The 13,534-nt window shown below is 56.0% G+C and overlaps 1 protein-coding gene across 22 annotated transcripts in view; it reads right to left on the reverse strand.

Annotated features, from left to right (window-relative positions):
• ACTN1 (actinin alpha 1) overlaps nucleotides 1–13,534 on the reverse strand; it is a 101,912-nt gene that overhangs the window by 7,391 nt on the left and 80,987 nt on the right. For 9 of the 22 annotated variants that reach the window (XM_032621256.1, XM_032621239.1, XM_032621243.1 and 6 more), the window contains 10 exons: nucleotides 11,894–12,041; nucleotides 8,628–8,778; nucleotides 8,061–8,169; nucleotides 7,437–7,577; nucleotides 6,418–6,600; nucleotides 5,992–6,126; nucleotides 4,749–4,928; nucleotides 3,857–4,003; nucleotides 2,266–2,331; nucleotides 885–1,043 (listed from right to left, as the gene is read on the reverse strand). In XM_032621256.1, the coding sequence (XP_032477147.1) occupies nucleotides 885–1,043; nucleotides 2,266–2,331; nucleotides 3,857–4,003; nucleotides 4,749–4,928; nucleotides 5,992–6,126; nucleotides 6,418–6,600; nucleotides 7,437–7,577; nucleotides 8,061–8,169; nucleotides 8,628–8,778; nucleotides 11,894–12,041 (1,419 nt within the window). Of the gene's footprint in view, nucleotides 1–884; nucleotides 1,044–1,630; nucleotides 2,883–3,856; nucleotides 4,004–4,748; nucleotides 4,929–5,991; nucleotides 6,127–6,417; nucleotides 6,601–7,436; nucleotides 7,578–8,060; nucleotides 8,170–8,627; nucleotides 8,779–11,893; nucleotides 12,042–13,534 lie in introns of all 22 variants that reach the window. The other 13 variants (XM_032621255.1, XM_032621242.1, XM_032621248.1 and 10 more) reach the window with 7 other exon arrangements.

The raw sequence follows: 13,534 nt of genomic DNA on the forward strand, positions 1-13,534 counted from the left end.
GCTCAGGGGCTCTGACCCACAAGGCGGGAACCCGTCCTATGCCCTACTTCTGCCAGAGTCCCCCAGGAGCCAGTCTGAAGGAGGGAGGCACTGGCCCTCAGGTCACTTCAAAAGTCAGAAGACCAGGTCCCTTTCTGGGCCCCGGAGACCTCCTCTACAAAATGAGTCACTTCAAGGAGGTGGCTTCTCAGGGTCCTTCCAGCTCCAAAGTGCTGACTCTAACATGCTGTCCTCGAACTTAAGCCAGACCTTTAGGAACCACTTTGTGGGTTGAGTCCTTATTTCCATATAGATTACAACATTGCAGAAACTATACTCCCTATTGGCTAAGGAAGGATGGCATAAGGATTATCCTGTGAATTTTTCAGAAAGGGAATCTGGCCTCTAGATGTCTCTGCCCCAAAATTCCCCTGGATGCTCCCACGTTTCCACTGTCAAGCAGGGCACTGAAGGGAATTTGGAAAATTGAAGCTGACTGCTGCTCAGGGTAGAAAAATGAGACACACGCTTCCTTCCTGCTCCCTACCTATATGCCATACCTTGTGCGCAGAATGATATAGGGGCGAAGTCCAAGTTCCCAGATGGACCTTTCATCACCCACTCACACACTCCACCTGACTGGACTGCCCTCTGCCACCCATCATTTCGTCACCAGTATCTCATCACAAGTATGACATGCAGTGTCCCTGGCAGGGGACCCCCTTAAGCTAACGCTGTGTCCTAATGCCTTAGCTGATCCCAAGACATTACAGAAATGGGTAGAGGTGACAGCAAAGAGGCCTGCGGGTGGGGGTGGGGGGAAAAGGAAGAGCAGTGGAGGTGCTCACGACCACCCCTCCATATCAGTCCGCCCCAGCATGGTGCCCACACCACAGCAGACCCACCTTATCCCCGGCCAGGATCTTGAAGGAAGCCATGACTTGGTCTGCTGTATCTGTGTCAGCCGTCTCACGGGACATAAAGTCGATGAAGGCCTGGAACGTCACTACCCCTAGGCGGTTGGGGTCCACAATGCTCATGATGCGGGCAAATTCTGCCTCTCCCTGGAGGGAAGAGCCAACCCCAGGCCTGTTATCCTCTCAGCCACGGTCTCCTCTCTCTATGGACCTCAAGCCCCTGCGGGCTCGGAGTAGCCTGAGGCTATTAGAGAGGGCAAAGCAGACCCCTGACCTAACCTGGGTTGTCTTGAGGGCATGATAGGAACATAATACCCAATAGTGAAGACCCAGTTCAGGCTTCCCACCCTCTACGGATGCCTTGATTCCTCTTGGAGCAAAACTGATAATGCTGATAATAATTAACGACAGCAATGGCTAACACTCACATAGCATATACTATATACCAGGCACTATTCTAAGTGCTGTGCAGAATTCATTTAACCCTCCTCACAACCATATGAGGTAGGTATTTATTTTATTATTTCCATCAGGTTCCCAGATGAGAAACCTAAGGCCCAGACAGGCTTAGTGACTTGCCCAAGGTCACACAGCCAGTAGGGAGAAGAGCTGAGACTTGAGCTTGGGTGGTCTGCCTCCACCACACTGTACTTTCTATGTGTCAGACATGGGCACAGCACTCGCGTGAGCTCCTTCACTTAACCATTACAACAGTAGGGCAGGGCTCCCCTCACCTCATCCGGGCCCCCAAGCTGGTGACGGCAGAGCTGGGATTTATTCCTGGGTTCCCTGTTTCTAAAGCCTGTGCCCCTGCCCCTCTGCTGGGCGGCCCGTGGGCTCTGCACTCTGCACCACAGCCCAGGCGTCGCCGGGCTGCCTGGCTGAGGCCCCTGTCCCGCTCAGAGGGCCGGCACGAGGGCTGGCAGCTGAGGAGGCTGGGGAGGGGCTTGAGGAAACGGCAAAGGGGCAGCAGGCCTGGCTGGAGCCATCACACGGGCAGAGGTGGAAATCTCCACGCCTCATGCGAGATGAAGCAGAACCAAGCCCCACCCAGAGCGCCCACCACCAGTCCTTCCCGGCAGCCCTGGGGTCAGCCCCACCATCCACAGTGGGAGAGAAAAGGCCCACGTCCACCGTAAATATCAAAAGATAAACCAGCAGAGAGAGGCGAGAAGGCCAGGTCTCTGGGACACACGCAGGCCCTGCGGCTGGGCTCAGCCCTCAGGGCGCCATCTTCCCCACGGACCAGAATCTTGAGGCCCCTCTGAGGAGGGCACCCTGAGCCTGAGGGCCTCCAGCCCGCCACAGCCAGGACTCGGCCTCTCGAGTCAGCTGGCTGCCCCTGGCCAGAGAGCGGGGTTTACATTACCATGTTGTAACCCATGGAGATAAGGCAGGCGCGGAAATCATCCGTGTCCATCATGCCTGTCTTCTTCTGTGGGGCCAGTGGCACCGAGACACAAGGAGGAAGGGCCGGCCGAGGGCCAGGAAGACATGGCCCAGGTGGCCAGAGGGGAGGTCGAGGTGTACGGTTCGGGGGTCAGGAAGGGGACAGGAACGTAGGAGGAGCAGATGCAAATACACATCCGGGGGAAAAGTCCACAGGAAGGAGGAAGACAGAGCAGGGAGATGCAAAAATCCGTCCACAGGATGGAGAGCAGCGAGGAGAGAGGAAGGTGGGCACCGAGCAGGTTCCCACGAAAGACAACCGAGGGCAGAGGTCGGAGTAGTGGGGGGAGGAGCCCGACACGGGCCGGGGGGGACAGCAGGAGAAGACGAGCCCCGCGGCCCACAGGAAAGGGGAGACAGGGAGATCCAGACAGAGAGAGAAAAGAAAAAGGAGAAACGCGTTATTTCTCGCCCCGGACGCCACCCCTGAGCATGCTCCATGCAGGAGGCGAGTACCTGGGGGTCGTTGCCAATATCATAACCCAAGCTGATGAGACAGGCTTTGAACTCCTCGGGACCCAGCGTGCCGGAGTGATCCTGGGGCCGCCGTGCGCCAGCCAGCGAGCCATGCGGTGCCAGGGAGGTGGAGGCCGTGAGGGGAGGGGTGGGCCATGCCCCGGTGGAGGGTAGCGAGTGTGGGGAGACACAGGGACAAAGGCATGCGGATGGGGAGGGCGGAGGGTGGAGGGTCAGGGGAGGAGGGGAAATAAAAGTGCACACGGTTAGACACACAGACGAGGCCCAGGGGCCCTCTCCCTGGCACACTCAGCCCTGCTCCGGAAGGCAGGCCACAGGGGAGCACGGTGAGCCACAGGGGTTAGCAGCTGCCTCACAAGTGCCCAGCCCACCTCCGGCCCTGCTGCCCAGACCGGGGTTTCCAGGAGGGTTCCACCCACCCAGGTGCCTGGAGGGCAGTGAAGCAGGCAGGGGGGGTGGGCAGCACCTAAGACCATGCTCCCACCCCCTGTGGCCACCGCAAAGCCCCAGGGCAATGGGAGGGGCAGCCCACGCAGAACTGTCCTGTCCCAGAGCTAGGAGGAGAACCCAGGACTGACAACTCTGACAGCCCCGCAGAGTGTCCCAGAGGCTACACTGGGGTGGGAGGTGGGGGCAGGGGAGGAGGGAGCCCCTGCTCTGTCCTGAGGCAGAGGCAAGGGATGGGCCCCATAGCCAGGAGACAGCAGGCCTTCCCTTGAGGCTATGGCAGCCTGGCTCCGGGGGGTTGACTCCTGGTCGCAGGAGACCAAGGGTCGGGGTCAAAGGCTCTCTGCTTAACTCACAATGCGAGCACTCTCTCCAGGAAAGCGGGGAAGCTCATGGGACACCAGGACAGCTTCTAAGACTCGCGGTGCAGAGTCAGGGCAGGCTGACAGCAGTTCCTCCCAGCCACCCCCCCCCCCCCCCGCCACACTTGCCCAGGAAGCAGGCCCACGTGCTGGGCATTGCCCTCCAGGGCCCTGGGGCAGGAGGGACCGGGGCTGCCCTAAGCGAGTGCAGGGGGCGGGGCTCACCCGGTCGAAGTGGTTGAAGGAAGCCCGGAACTCGTTCATCTGCTCCTGGCTGATGCCCTTGGCATCCCTGGTCAGGATCTGGTTCTCCACCTCGTTGATGGTCCTGGCAATGGTGGTGAGCAGCTGCTCCCAGCCCACGCGGATGTGCTGCGGGTGGGCAGGGCCTGTCAGCAAAGGGGTCCCAGGCCTGGGCCACCCCTGCCTACTCCTTCCCCTGACAACCAAAATGGCCAAAGCAATCGAACCAGGCCTTCTGTCCGGATTTACAGTGTCACCAGAGGGCAGGGGAACCAGGACAAGGACAACCCACCAGGACAGAGGACCCTGATGATGAAGGGGGAAGCACAGGAGGGTGGTGGTCCCTGCCCGGGATGGCAGAGACCAGAATGACCAGTGTGGTCAGGTCAGGAAGGAGGGCAAAGTTGGCAGCAGGAAAAACTAAAGGACAAAAAAGTGGGTAATTCCCTGAATATCCAACTCCATAACCTCACACACAGGCCTTCATGGTCAAAACAAGTAGGTCATTTAGAAAGCAGATGCCAAGCCAGTGTTCGGAGACCACCAGCCTCAGAATCACCAGGCTGTTTGTTAAAAATTTAGATTGCTGAGCTCCATCCCAGACCTAGTGGATCAAATTCTGGAGACGAGGCCTGGAAATCTGCATTCTCAACAAGCTCCTCGGGAATATTCAGAAGGCACTGAGGACTGAAGACCCAGAGCTCCAGGAGTGAGGAGAAGCGAGTAGCCCCTCACTTAAAAGCCAGAGTTTATCCTACTATGGCCAGTTTTCTTGGATGATGGGTAACCCCCCACCACTGCCCCAGCCCAGGATGGTGAACCAGAAGGGGATCTGGGGCTCCCTCTCTGGAGAAGCCAGGCTGGTGCCACCCACCTCCATGGTGTAGTTGGTGTGCTTGTTGTCGAAGATGAGTGCTTCCTGGATGAGCTGGTGGTCGCCCTCCAGCTGGTCGATCTTGGGCTTGTAGTTGACGATGCTCTTCTCGTATTGCCGCAGGTGGCTGAGCTGGTCCTCCAGGGTCCCGTGCATCTCAATGGAGATCCTCCCAATCTCCTGCTCACCCGGGAAGGAGGCCCTTGTCAGACCGCCCCACTCTGGGTCCCTGGGGTGGAGATTGGGGCCCCCAGGTCATTGACCAACCCCTCAGATGATTCTTGGCACGGAAACAGCATCCTAAAGGATAATGTTATCACCGGCTGAATAGCTCCTGTCTCTCGGGCACCTCTGAGACTCAGGAAGGGGATGCAAGGTCAGCTGCTAATGTAAATGTTCACTCCTCTGCTCCAACTCCCTTCTGAAGCCTAATCCCGGCTACCATCCATCTCGGGCACTCTCCCTGAGCTGGGTCCCTCACAGGCTCAGCGCACCTCACCTACCTTCTCAGTGGCCGTGCTCCTGCTGTTCTGTTCCTAGGATGCCTGTCTTGCCCACCTCAATCCCACCTGCCTCCGTGGTCCAGGACTAGTCCCCGTTTCTGTCAGTCTTTCATCCATGTAAACACACCTTGCTTGTAAAGCCACCTTCTGTGCGCTCAGTTCAACTCAGCAAATATATCCCGAGCACCTACTATGCACAATGTGCTAATAAAGCAGGTGGGGGTGGGATGCAGGGAAGACACAAACATGAACTTGATGTGGTCTCCGCCCTCAAGGAGCTCAGAGGGACACCATGCTCTAACCCACACAGTGTCCCTTCCTTATCTACATCACCCCCATACCTGGCCCAACAATTCAGCAAAAAATTCCACGCTTGCCCAAAGCTCGGTTCTCTCTCTGGGGAGATCACCCTGTCTGACCAAGCTCACGACTCAGGAGGAAGGGAGACCTGGTCAGCCACATAAGCCAAAGGGCAAGCCGAGCCAGTCACCTAGGTACCGCTCCTTCCGTGGGAAGGACTCCTTAGTGGTGTCCCTGTGTGGGTCTTTGCTCTCAAACCAGACACCGGAATCACCCCACAGGCCTTCCTCGCATAGACTCCACCCCCACCCACAGGGCAGCAGACCAGACTCCACAGTCCCCACAGGTCCCGTCCCAGAGGAGACAGAGCAAGCCTGAATGGCTGGGATGGTGCTGGGAAGGGTGGAAACCCTCTCCCTGCTCCCCACGATGGGCCCCACCTCCATCTTGGTCTGGATCCAGGGCCCGATGACGTTGGCCTGGGCCGCAAACTGCTTGCGTAGCCTCTCGTTGTGCTGCTGGCGGGCGTGCTCCTCCATCAGAGCCTGGTCCCTCCGAGGCACCAGCTGCCGTACCTGGGGCAGGAACAATCATGGGACACTGGGATGGGCCAGCCATCTGCCCCCACTTCAGAAGAGGAAATGCAAGAGCCGTGAAGGGAAAGGGCCAGTCAGTAATAGAGTGAACACATTGACCTGTTCTAGAAATTCAGCCATTCATTCACTTGACAGATACTGAGTACTTACTATGTGACAATGAAATCAATGAAAAGTCAGTGAAAATCAACAACACACACAGACAAGAATCCCCGCCCCTCTGAAACTTACAGTGGCTCCGCCAACACCCCACCCAGCCCTTGGACTCACATGGTCCCATTTGCCGTTGATCTCCTGAGGCGTGATGGTTGTGTAGGGGTTGGTGCCCGCCATGTTGACATGGTAGGTCTGGACAATCTTGGACACCTCGTTGTGGATGCCTAGGATGGCCAGGCGCTCCTTGTCAGCATCGGGGAGGGTGGCCTTGAACTGCTCATGGGCTGTGGTCAGTCCCTGGACATAGACGGGCATGCAGGAGAAGCACAGTGACTGAGAGGGAAGTCCCTCCCACTCACTGGTGCCTCCCGTGGGCAAGAGGAGACAAGGGAAACCTGCAGGCCCCTGGGTAGAGGTGGGTGGAGGGGCCACCGGAGGCCGGCCGCACACCAGCTGGGAGGCCCAGCGGTATCAAGCCAGGGCTCTCTCGGCTGAGCCCCAGGACGGCTGGGCTGGCCACGGGAAGGTGCAGACAGCTTCACACTCAGGACTGGTGAAGTCAGCAGCAACCCCCCGGGGGGCGCTCACCACCCCACAGTCAGGTCGGGGACAAGGGGTGCTCCAGGTCTGCTCCTCAGGTGACCTCCCCCAACACACGTTCCTCAACACTTTGCAAAACCTTTTTCGTCTGACACTCCTCAGCTGTACAAAAGAACAGCTTATTGCTATGAAATGGGCTCCTAGATAATTGTTAGGTTAGAGATATAAGGCTCAGGATACAGTACATAATAAACTTTTTGCATTAAAAAAGGGGTGTGGAGAAGAACATGTTAATAAATAAATGTGCTTGCCTATGCAGAGATCATGTGGTCATACTGCTCACCTCTGGGGAGGGGCACTCGGGGCTGGGGGACAAGGAAGGGAACTCATTGCTTCGCCTTTTTAGCTTTTAGCTTTTATACCATGTGCATATATGACTGAGTCAAAATAAATAAAATGCAAAGCTTTCGAATCTATAACATCCTGGGGATGCTAGCCTCAGTCCTCTCCTTACAGGGGCAGTCCTGCAGGAGTGTGGGCCGTGGGCAGCTGGGGAGCCAGCCTCTGGGGGCGAGGGGGGGGCGGCAGCACACCTGGATCTCCTCGATAGTGTGCACGATGAAGGTGTCCTGCAGGTCCTCCATGGCCCCCTCCATCCAGTTGTTGAAGGGTGCGGCCCGCTTGGCATATTCCAAGTACAGCTGGTCAATGGTCTCCAGCAGTTTCTCTGTCCGCTGGGAGTGCCAATGGCATGGGGGTGGGGAGGTGTTTAGCAAAGTCATGTCCGGAATCACCGTGTCCCCCCACCCCTGTTCCCAACAGCCTTCGAGATCCTCCCGGCCAGCCCAAAGGGGTTCAGGTCTGGAAGCCCAAGACTAACTCAGACAGAAAGAACAGGCTCTCTCTGAGGTGCCGGTTCTTAATATGGGGTGTACGGACCACCCCTCAACTGAGTCACCCAGCCTGGGCCCCAGAGAGTATGGCTTGGAGAACAAGAAAGTTCTCAAACAGCTGGGGTGGGGCTGAGTACACTAAACCCGGAGGATGGGATACGATTAGGACATCTCCATCAGGGCAAAGGTCAAGTCCAGGGTCAATGTGAGCCTTCCACAGGCAGGCCAGGCCTGGGGAAGGTCCGGGGAACCCAGTGGAGCCTCTCAGCCCAGAGCAAAGAGAGTTGCTGAAGGCAGGCCTCTGCCTCCCTCGGGGGCCCTCACCTCCAGAGCTTCCCTCCGCTTCTGGGTTAGGGCCCCCAGATTGTCCCACTGGTCACAGATCCTTTGGCACCGGGCATTGACACTGGGTGAGTCGTAATAGTCCAGCTCACTGGGAAGGAGGAGACAGGAGGAGTCAGATGACCCAGGTGACTTCCGTGGCCTGCTCTCCTCTCCCTGGGGCTGGGGCGCTGGTGGCACTTGAAGGCCAGGTGTGCTCGCTTCATGAAGACCTTCCAGGACTCCCCTCCCACTCTCAACTCCTTGGCTTTCAGGAGACCGCTGGCAGGAGACCAGCGAAGGCCAGTTCTCCTCTGCAAGGGCCCCCACCCCAACCCTGCAAAAATGCCCAATGACAGGAAGCCACTAAGGCCAGCCGAGAGCTCAGAGCCAAGACTTGGTCGTCCTCTGGTCCCACACCAGTTACAGGTGAGGACCGAAGGCCTGGGACAGGACGGTCACAGGCTATTCCCCACCTGGGGGGAACGTCCTTAGCCTTCCGTACTGATGACTTTTCAGGCCACGCTCCCACCTCCCACAGCGCCCCTGTGCCCGCTGGGCCGGGCCTACTTGAGCTCCTGCGCAATGGCGGCGATCTGCTCCACGCGGTCCTGGTGGGCGGCCAGGTCGCTCTCGAAGGCCTCGTGCTTCTTGAGCAGGGCCTTGATCTCCGAGAGGGTGGCCGTCTCGTAATCCTTATGTCGCAGCATGGCCTCTTTGCCTGGGGTCAGAGACAGGGCACGAGGCTGGGCGGGAGCCGGGAGGCCCCACCTTCTTGACCCCAACGACCCACCCCTCAGGGCCCGGGAGCTCCACTTCCGGTACATCCCGAGGAGGAGGCGTGCCCTATGCGATGATCGATTATCCGCAGTTTGAGAAAGCAGATGTGCAACCGGAACACCCATCCACGATGGGGCGGGGGCGGGAAAGTCACTACTTTCCACGGAGCATGTCAGGGCCATCGGGCGTGGTGATGTACAAAGGCTATGCTGGACCAGGAGGGGAAGTTAGGGCATAACATGAACTTTATAAACAGCAGGAAACGATGATCTATGCCTGTGGTATAACCAGGGAAAAACAAGCCAAGCCCCTCAGGGATACCCCATCTTTAGAGTTTCTCCAGTTATAGTTGCTGGTCCCCAGCAGCCCGGCAGGAACCCCTCCCCTCAATTACGCTCAGTGTGGGTAGCATGTCCAGTGCACTCTGCACATAAGCCATCAGTGGCCAGAACCTTCTCCCATCATCAGGTGCACTGCCCTCCCTTTTTAGGGGCAAGGCACACTTGGATTTCTTGGATTTTTGTTTCCCAGGAGAAAAAGGGGATGAGAAATGACCTCCCAGACTGTTGTTAGACAATGGTTATCAGCTACCCTGGGAAGCAGCTGCTGCAGGGCAGGGGCTGACCTGGCCTTGCCTGCACTCCCACCTCCTGTGTTCGCACCCATCAGGGATGCTCAGCCCCTCTCAGTAAACGAAGGCTGGTTTGTGAGGTGAGGGCTTCTTTCCTCCTCTTTACTCCTTTTTCTTTGTCAGAATAATAATATGACAAGTTTCGGGAAAAAATACCACAGATGAGCCTACTTATCTACTCCTTTTCAGTCTTGCCTTATATGGATGTTGTGTTGAAACCATCAGGTGTATATAAATAAGGTTCCTGCTTTTTTTTTTTTTTTGGCGTTACGCGGGCCTCTCACTGTTGTGGCCTCTCCCGTTGGGGAGCACAGGCTCCGGACGCGCAGGCTCAGCGGCCATGGCTCACGGGCCCAGCTGCTCCGTGGCATGTGGGATCTTCCTGGACCAGGGCACGAACCCGTGTCCCCTGCATCGGCAGGCGGACTCTCAACCACTGCGCCACCAGGGAAGCCCCGGTTCCTGCTTTGAAAATACTCAGCAGCACGTCATCAGTTTCTGCTCTGGCTCCGGCGGCTTTTACATGAGCCACTCTGATGGCTGCATGACATTCTGTCGCGTGGCCGAACCGTCACTGGCGTAACCACTCATCGCCCTACCATGGGGCGTTCAGGGCCCTCAGCCGGCACTGCTGTAGATGGTCTCATCGCAAACATCCCAGACACGTGACTTCGGCCATGCTTAGGGTTAATTTTTTAGACAGTCTCAAGAAATGCAATTCCCGGGTAAGCGGGCAATAACACTGTCAAGCGTGAGTACGTGTGCCCAGCAGCTGTGCCGGCATCTACAGGCACGCCAGCACCTCTCATGACCTTGCTGGCGGCTGGCAAGCTGGCGGGGCCAATCCTTGCTCTGTACCTTTTGGCAAGCTGTTCCTTGGCTCCGGAGAGGACACGATAGGAGCATGTGGGTGAACAGGTGCAATTTCCACCATCCCCCTTCTACTCCGCACATCCACGCTTGGATAAACAGCTCCGTACATGCACAGTAAATGTGGGGCAGCAACCTCATATCACTGTATACAAAGCTCAGCAAACCCCCTCTGCTGAGCCAGGCACACACTCCTATCCCAACCAAGCCGCGCTACCCCCAAGTGGCCGTCCCTACTTGTCTCCAGCCTAATGTCTGACGATCACAACAGAGCTGGGTGGGGGTGTCTTAGGGCACTGAGCTCCACTGGCCAGTTGGTCTGCACCAGGGGCTCCAGCTGAAAAGGCTGCATGGCCCCCTCTCCAGCCCCAGCCCAGGTTCTGAGGAAAAGACCATTCCAGGTATGATCTTCTCTCTTTGGAGTTAACCTTAGCTGCCAACAAGCAGACATCAGACATGGCCCCAACAACCTCCAGGTCAGAGTGATGGAGACATGCAGGTGCTAAGGCCAGGGCTCCAGGGTACTACAATGGGAGGCCAGAAACAGGAAAAGGGCAGGCATTGGAGGGAAGATATCAAGGGCTACCATTTACTGAGAGTGTTACATGGGCCAGGCACCCGACCAAGCATAAAATGCAGTTATGGTGTGTAAGCATACAACAACCCCATGAGGAGGTATGCTGAGATGAATAGTGTCCCCCCAAAACTCATGTCCAACCCAGAACCTCAGAATCTGACCTTATTTGGAAATAGGGTCTTTGCAGATGTAATTAGTTAAGATGAGGTCATACTGGATCAGGGTGGGCCCTAAATCCAATGGCTGGTGTCTTTAGTAGAAAACTGAGAGGCAGACTGAGTCAGAGAGACCCAGAGAGAAGCGGCCACGTGAGGATGGAGGCAGAGATTGGAGTGATGCTGCTACCAGCCAAGGAACACCGAGGACTGCCAGCAACCACCAGACGTGGGGAAGAAGCATTGGACAACCTCCCCCTCAGAGCCTCCAGAAGGAGCCAGCCCTGATGACAATTCGCTTTAGGACTTCTAGTCTCCTGAACTGTGAGAGGATGCATTTCTGTTCTGTTAAACCGCCCAGTTTATGGTAATTTGCAGTCCCAGGAAACTAATCCGGGAGGGTACATCATCACCTGCATGTAATAGACAAGGAAACAAGACCACTGGTCCAAGTTGCACTGCTTCAAGGTGGCAATGTCGGGGTTTGAACCCCAACCTAATTCAGGGAAGAAGAAATCATTATAGTGACAAGAATAATTAACACATATATAGCATTGTGCTATGCCGGGAACTCTTTTCCGTGCATCTAATGTATTAAGTCATTTAACCCTCATAAACCTATGAGGTTGGTACTATTATTGTCCCCACTTTACAGATGAGAAAACTGAGGCAACCAAAAGGCTGATGCACTTGCCTAATGTCAAGGAACTAGCAAGAGACAAAACAAAACAAATAATAAACAAGAAAAAAAGGAGCTGTGGCTGGTGGTTCAGCATGAAAGCCAGACCCTTGGAGTAGGGGGCAGGGGCTAGGCTGGCCTTACCATCCGTCCAGGCCTCGTGGATGGAGGCCTTCTGCCGGAACTTCTCTGCCAGGTGGTCGAGCCGCTCCAGCCTCCGGATCTCATTCAGCAGCCACTCCTCATAGCCCTTCTCTGCCTGCTCCAGGCAACCCCAGGCGTTGTTGATGTCCTGTTAAGGATGGGAGGCACAGGGTCAGCCCGCCTGGCCTCCCGAAACCCCAGAGCTGCTCCGTGCCTTCCAGGAGGAGCCTCCTCCCCGTCCAGCCCGCACGGTGTTTCCCAGGGCTCCCGGGCACCAGGCCTCCTGGACAGAGAGTGGGGCTGCCCAGCTACGGGGTGTTGGGTGTGCAGCTCAGTGGGCAGAAAGCCCAAGGCCCTCTGTGCTCCAGGACTGGCTTCTGACAGGATTTTGAGCAATCACAGAGCTCACAGGGCCAGCCAGGGAGACAGAGCAACAGACTGAACGAGGCAGACAGGTGTGGGAGCCTCCCAGCCTTCCCACATTTCTGGGTCCACTCATGGGCCCCAGCCTCCGGGCCCTGGGCAATAATAGCCTGGAGCCTGTAGGGACCCTGGCCTGGGTGAGCCAGCCAGGAGCTGCCCAGAGATAGTGACAGGTACTGAGCATAAACCCACAGGCCTTCAGACAGGGAGCCACTGACAGGGCCATCCCCTACAGTTAGCACAAGGGCACCCCTGGGCCGTGATGGCTGACCCAGCTCGAGTGCCACCCAGGTCCCTGCCATGTGCCAAGGGCCACACTGCATCCACCCAGAGGAGGGGCTTTAAAGCACAGAGCACCCTCCAGATAGCAGCAGCTCTGGCCATCTAAAAACTGCTGATTCATCCTGTAAAAGGATGCAGTTTTCCAAACTGCATGTACAACGTCACAGCCTTTTCCCTGTCCCCCAGAGTTCCCCCATGATCCTGCTTCCTTTTCCAATGCTGTCTGCATGCTTCTCCCCGTCCCTTCCATTCCTGCCTTATGTACTCATGTCTCATCAACTCTCCATTGCAGAGGGCAAAAGCTCTACCCTGTTGAATTTTAAATTTTCTTTTACATGTTTCCCTGGCTCATAAAATTTCTCACGTTCTGCGGAGAGGGTAAAGAGGGAGAAATAACATAAAGTGACATAAATGAAGAAAATTTTATGACATGGAAACCTGGTCACAATATATTGTTGTTGCTTTTAAAGCAGCTTATTAATTAAAACATGCTTTACGATTCCCTTAAAAATTACATTTACAGAGACTAAAAGAATCTCTTTCCCCCCCAACATCTTTTAAGTTGGTCCTGGGTAGTAAGATTATGAATAATTTCTATTTTCTGAATTTTGCTTATTTATACCTTTGAAATATCCTACCAAAAAATCTATTACTTAAGGTAATAAAAACAATTTTTAAGTAAGATTCCGTGAAAGTGAAAATTATCCTTATTGCTGTTATACCCTGTTTGGTTCAACATGTCAAGAGGGATTTTGTTTGCAAAGATGATTTTTCTGAGGGGTAGGGAGGAAGGTGCTGGGGGCAGATCCAAGTGGATGTTCAGGGGTCTGGAAGGGCAAGTCTGACCCGGAATGGTGAGGAGAGAAGGGGCTCTGTTCCTGGGGAGGGAGGGAACCCCACATGGCTGAGTGTGGGCTGGAGCCTGGGCGGTCACCT

This window comes from Phocoena sinus, chromosome 2 (assembly GCF_008692025.1).
Source record: "Phocoena sinus isolate mPhoSin1 chromosome 2, mPhoSin1.pri, whole genome shotgun sequence".
Classification (NCBI taxonomy): domain Eukaryota; kingdom Metazoa; phylum Chordata; class Mammalia; order Artiodactyla; family Phocoenidae; genus Phocoena; species Phocoena sinus.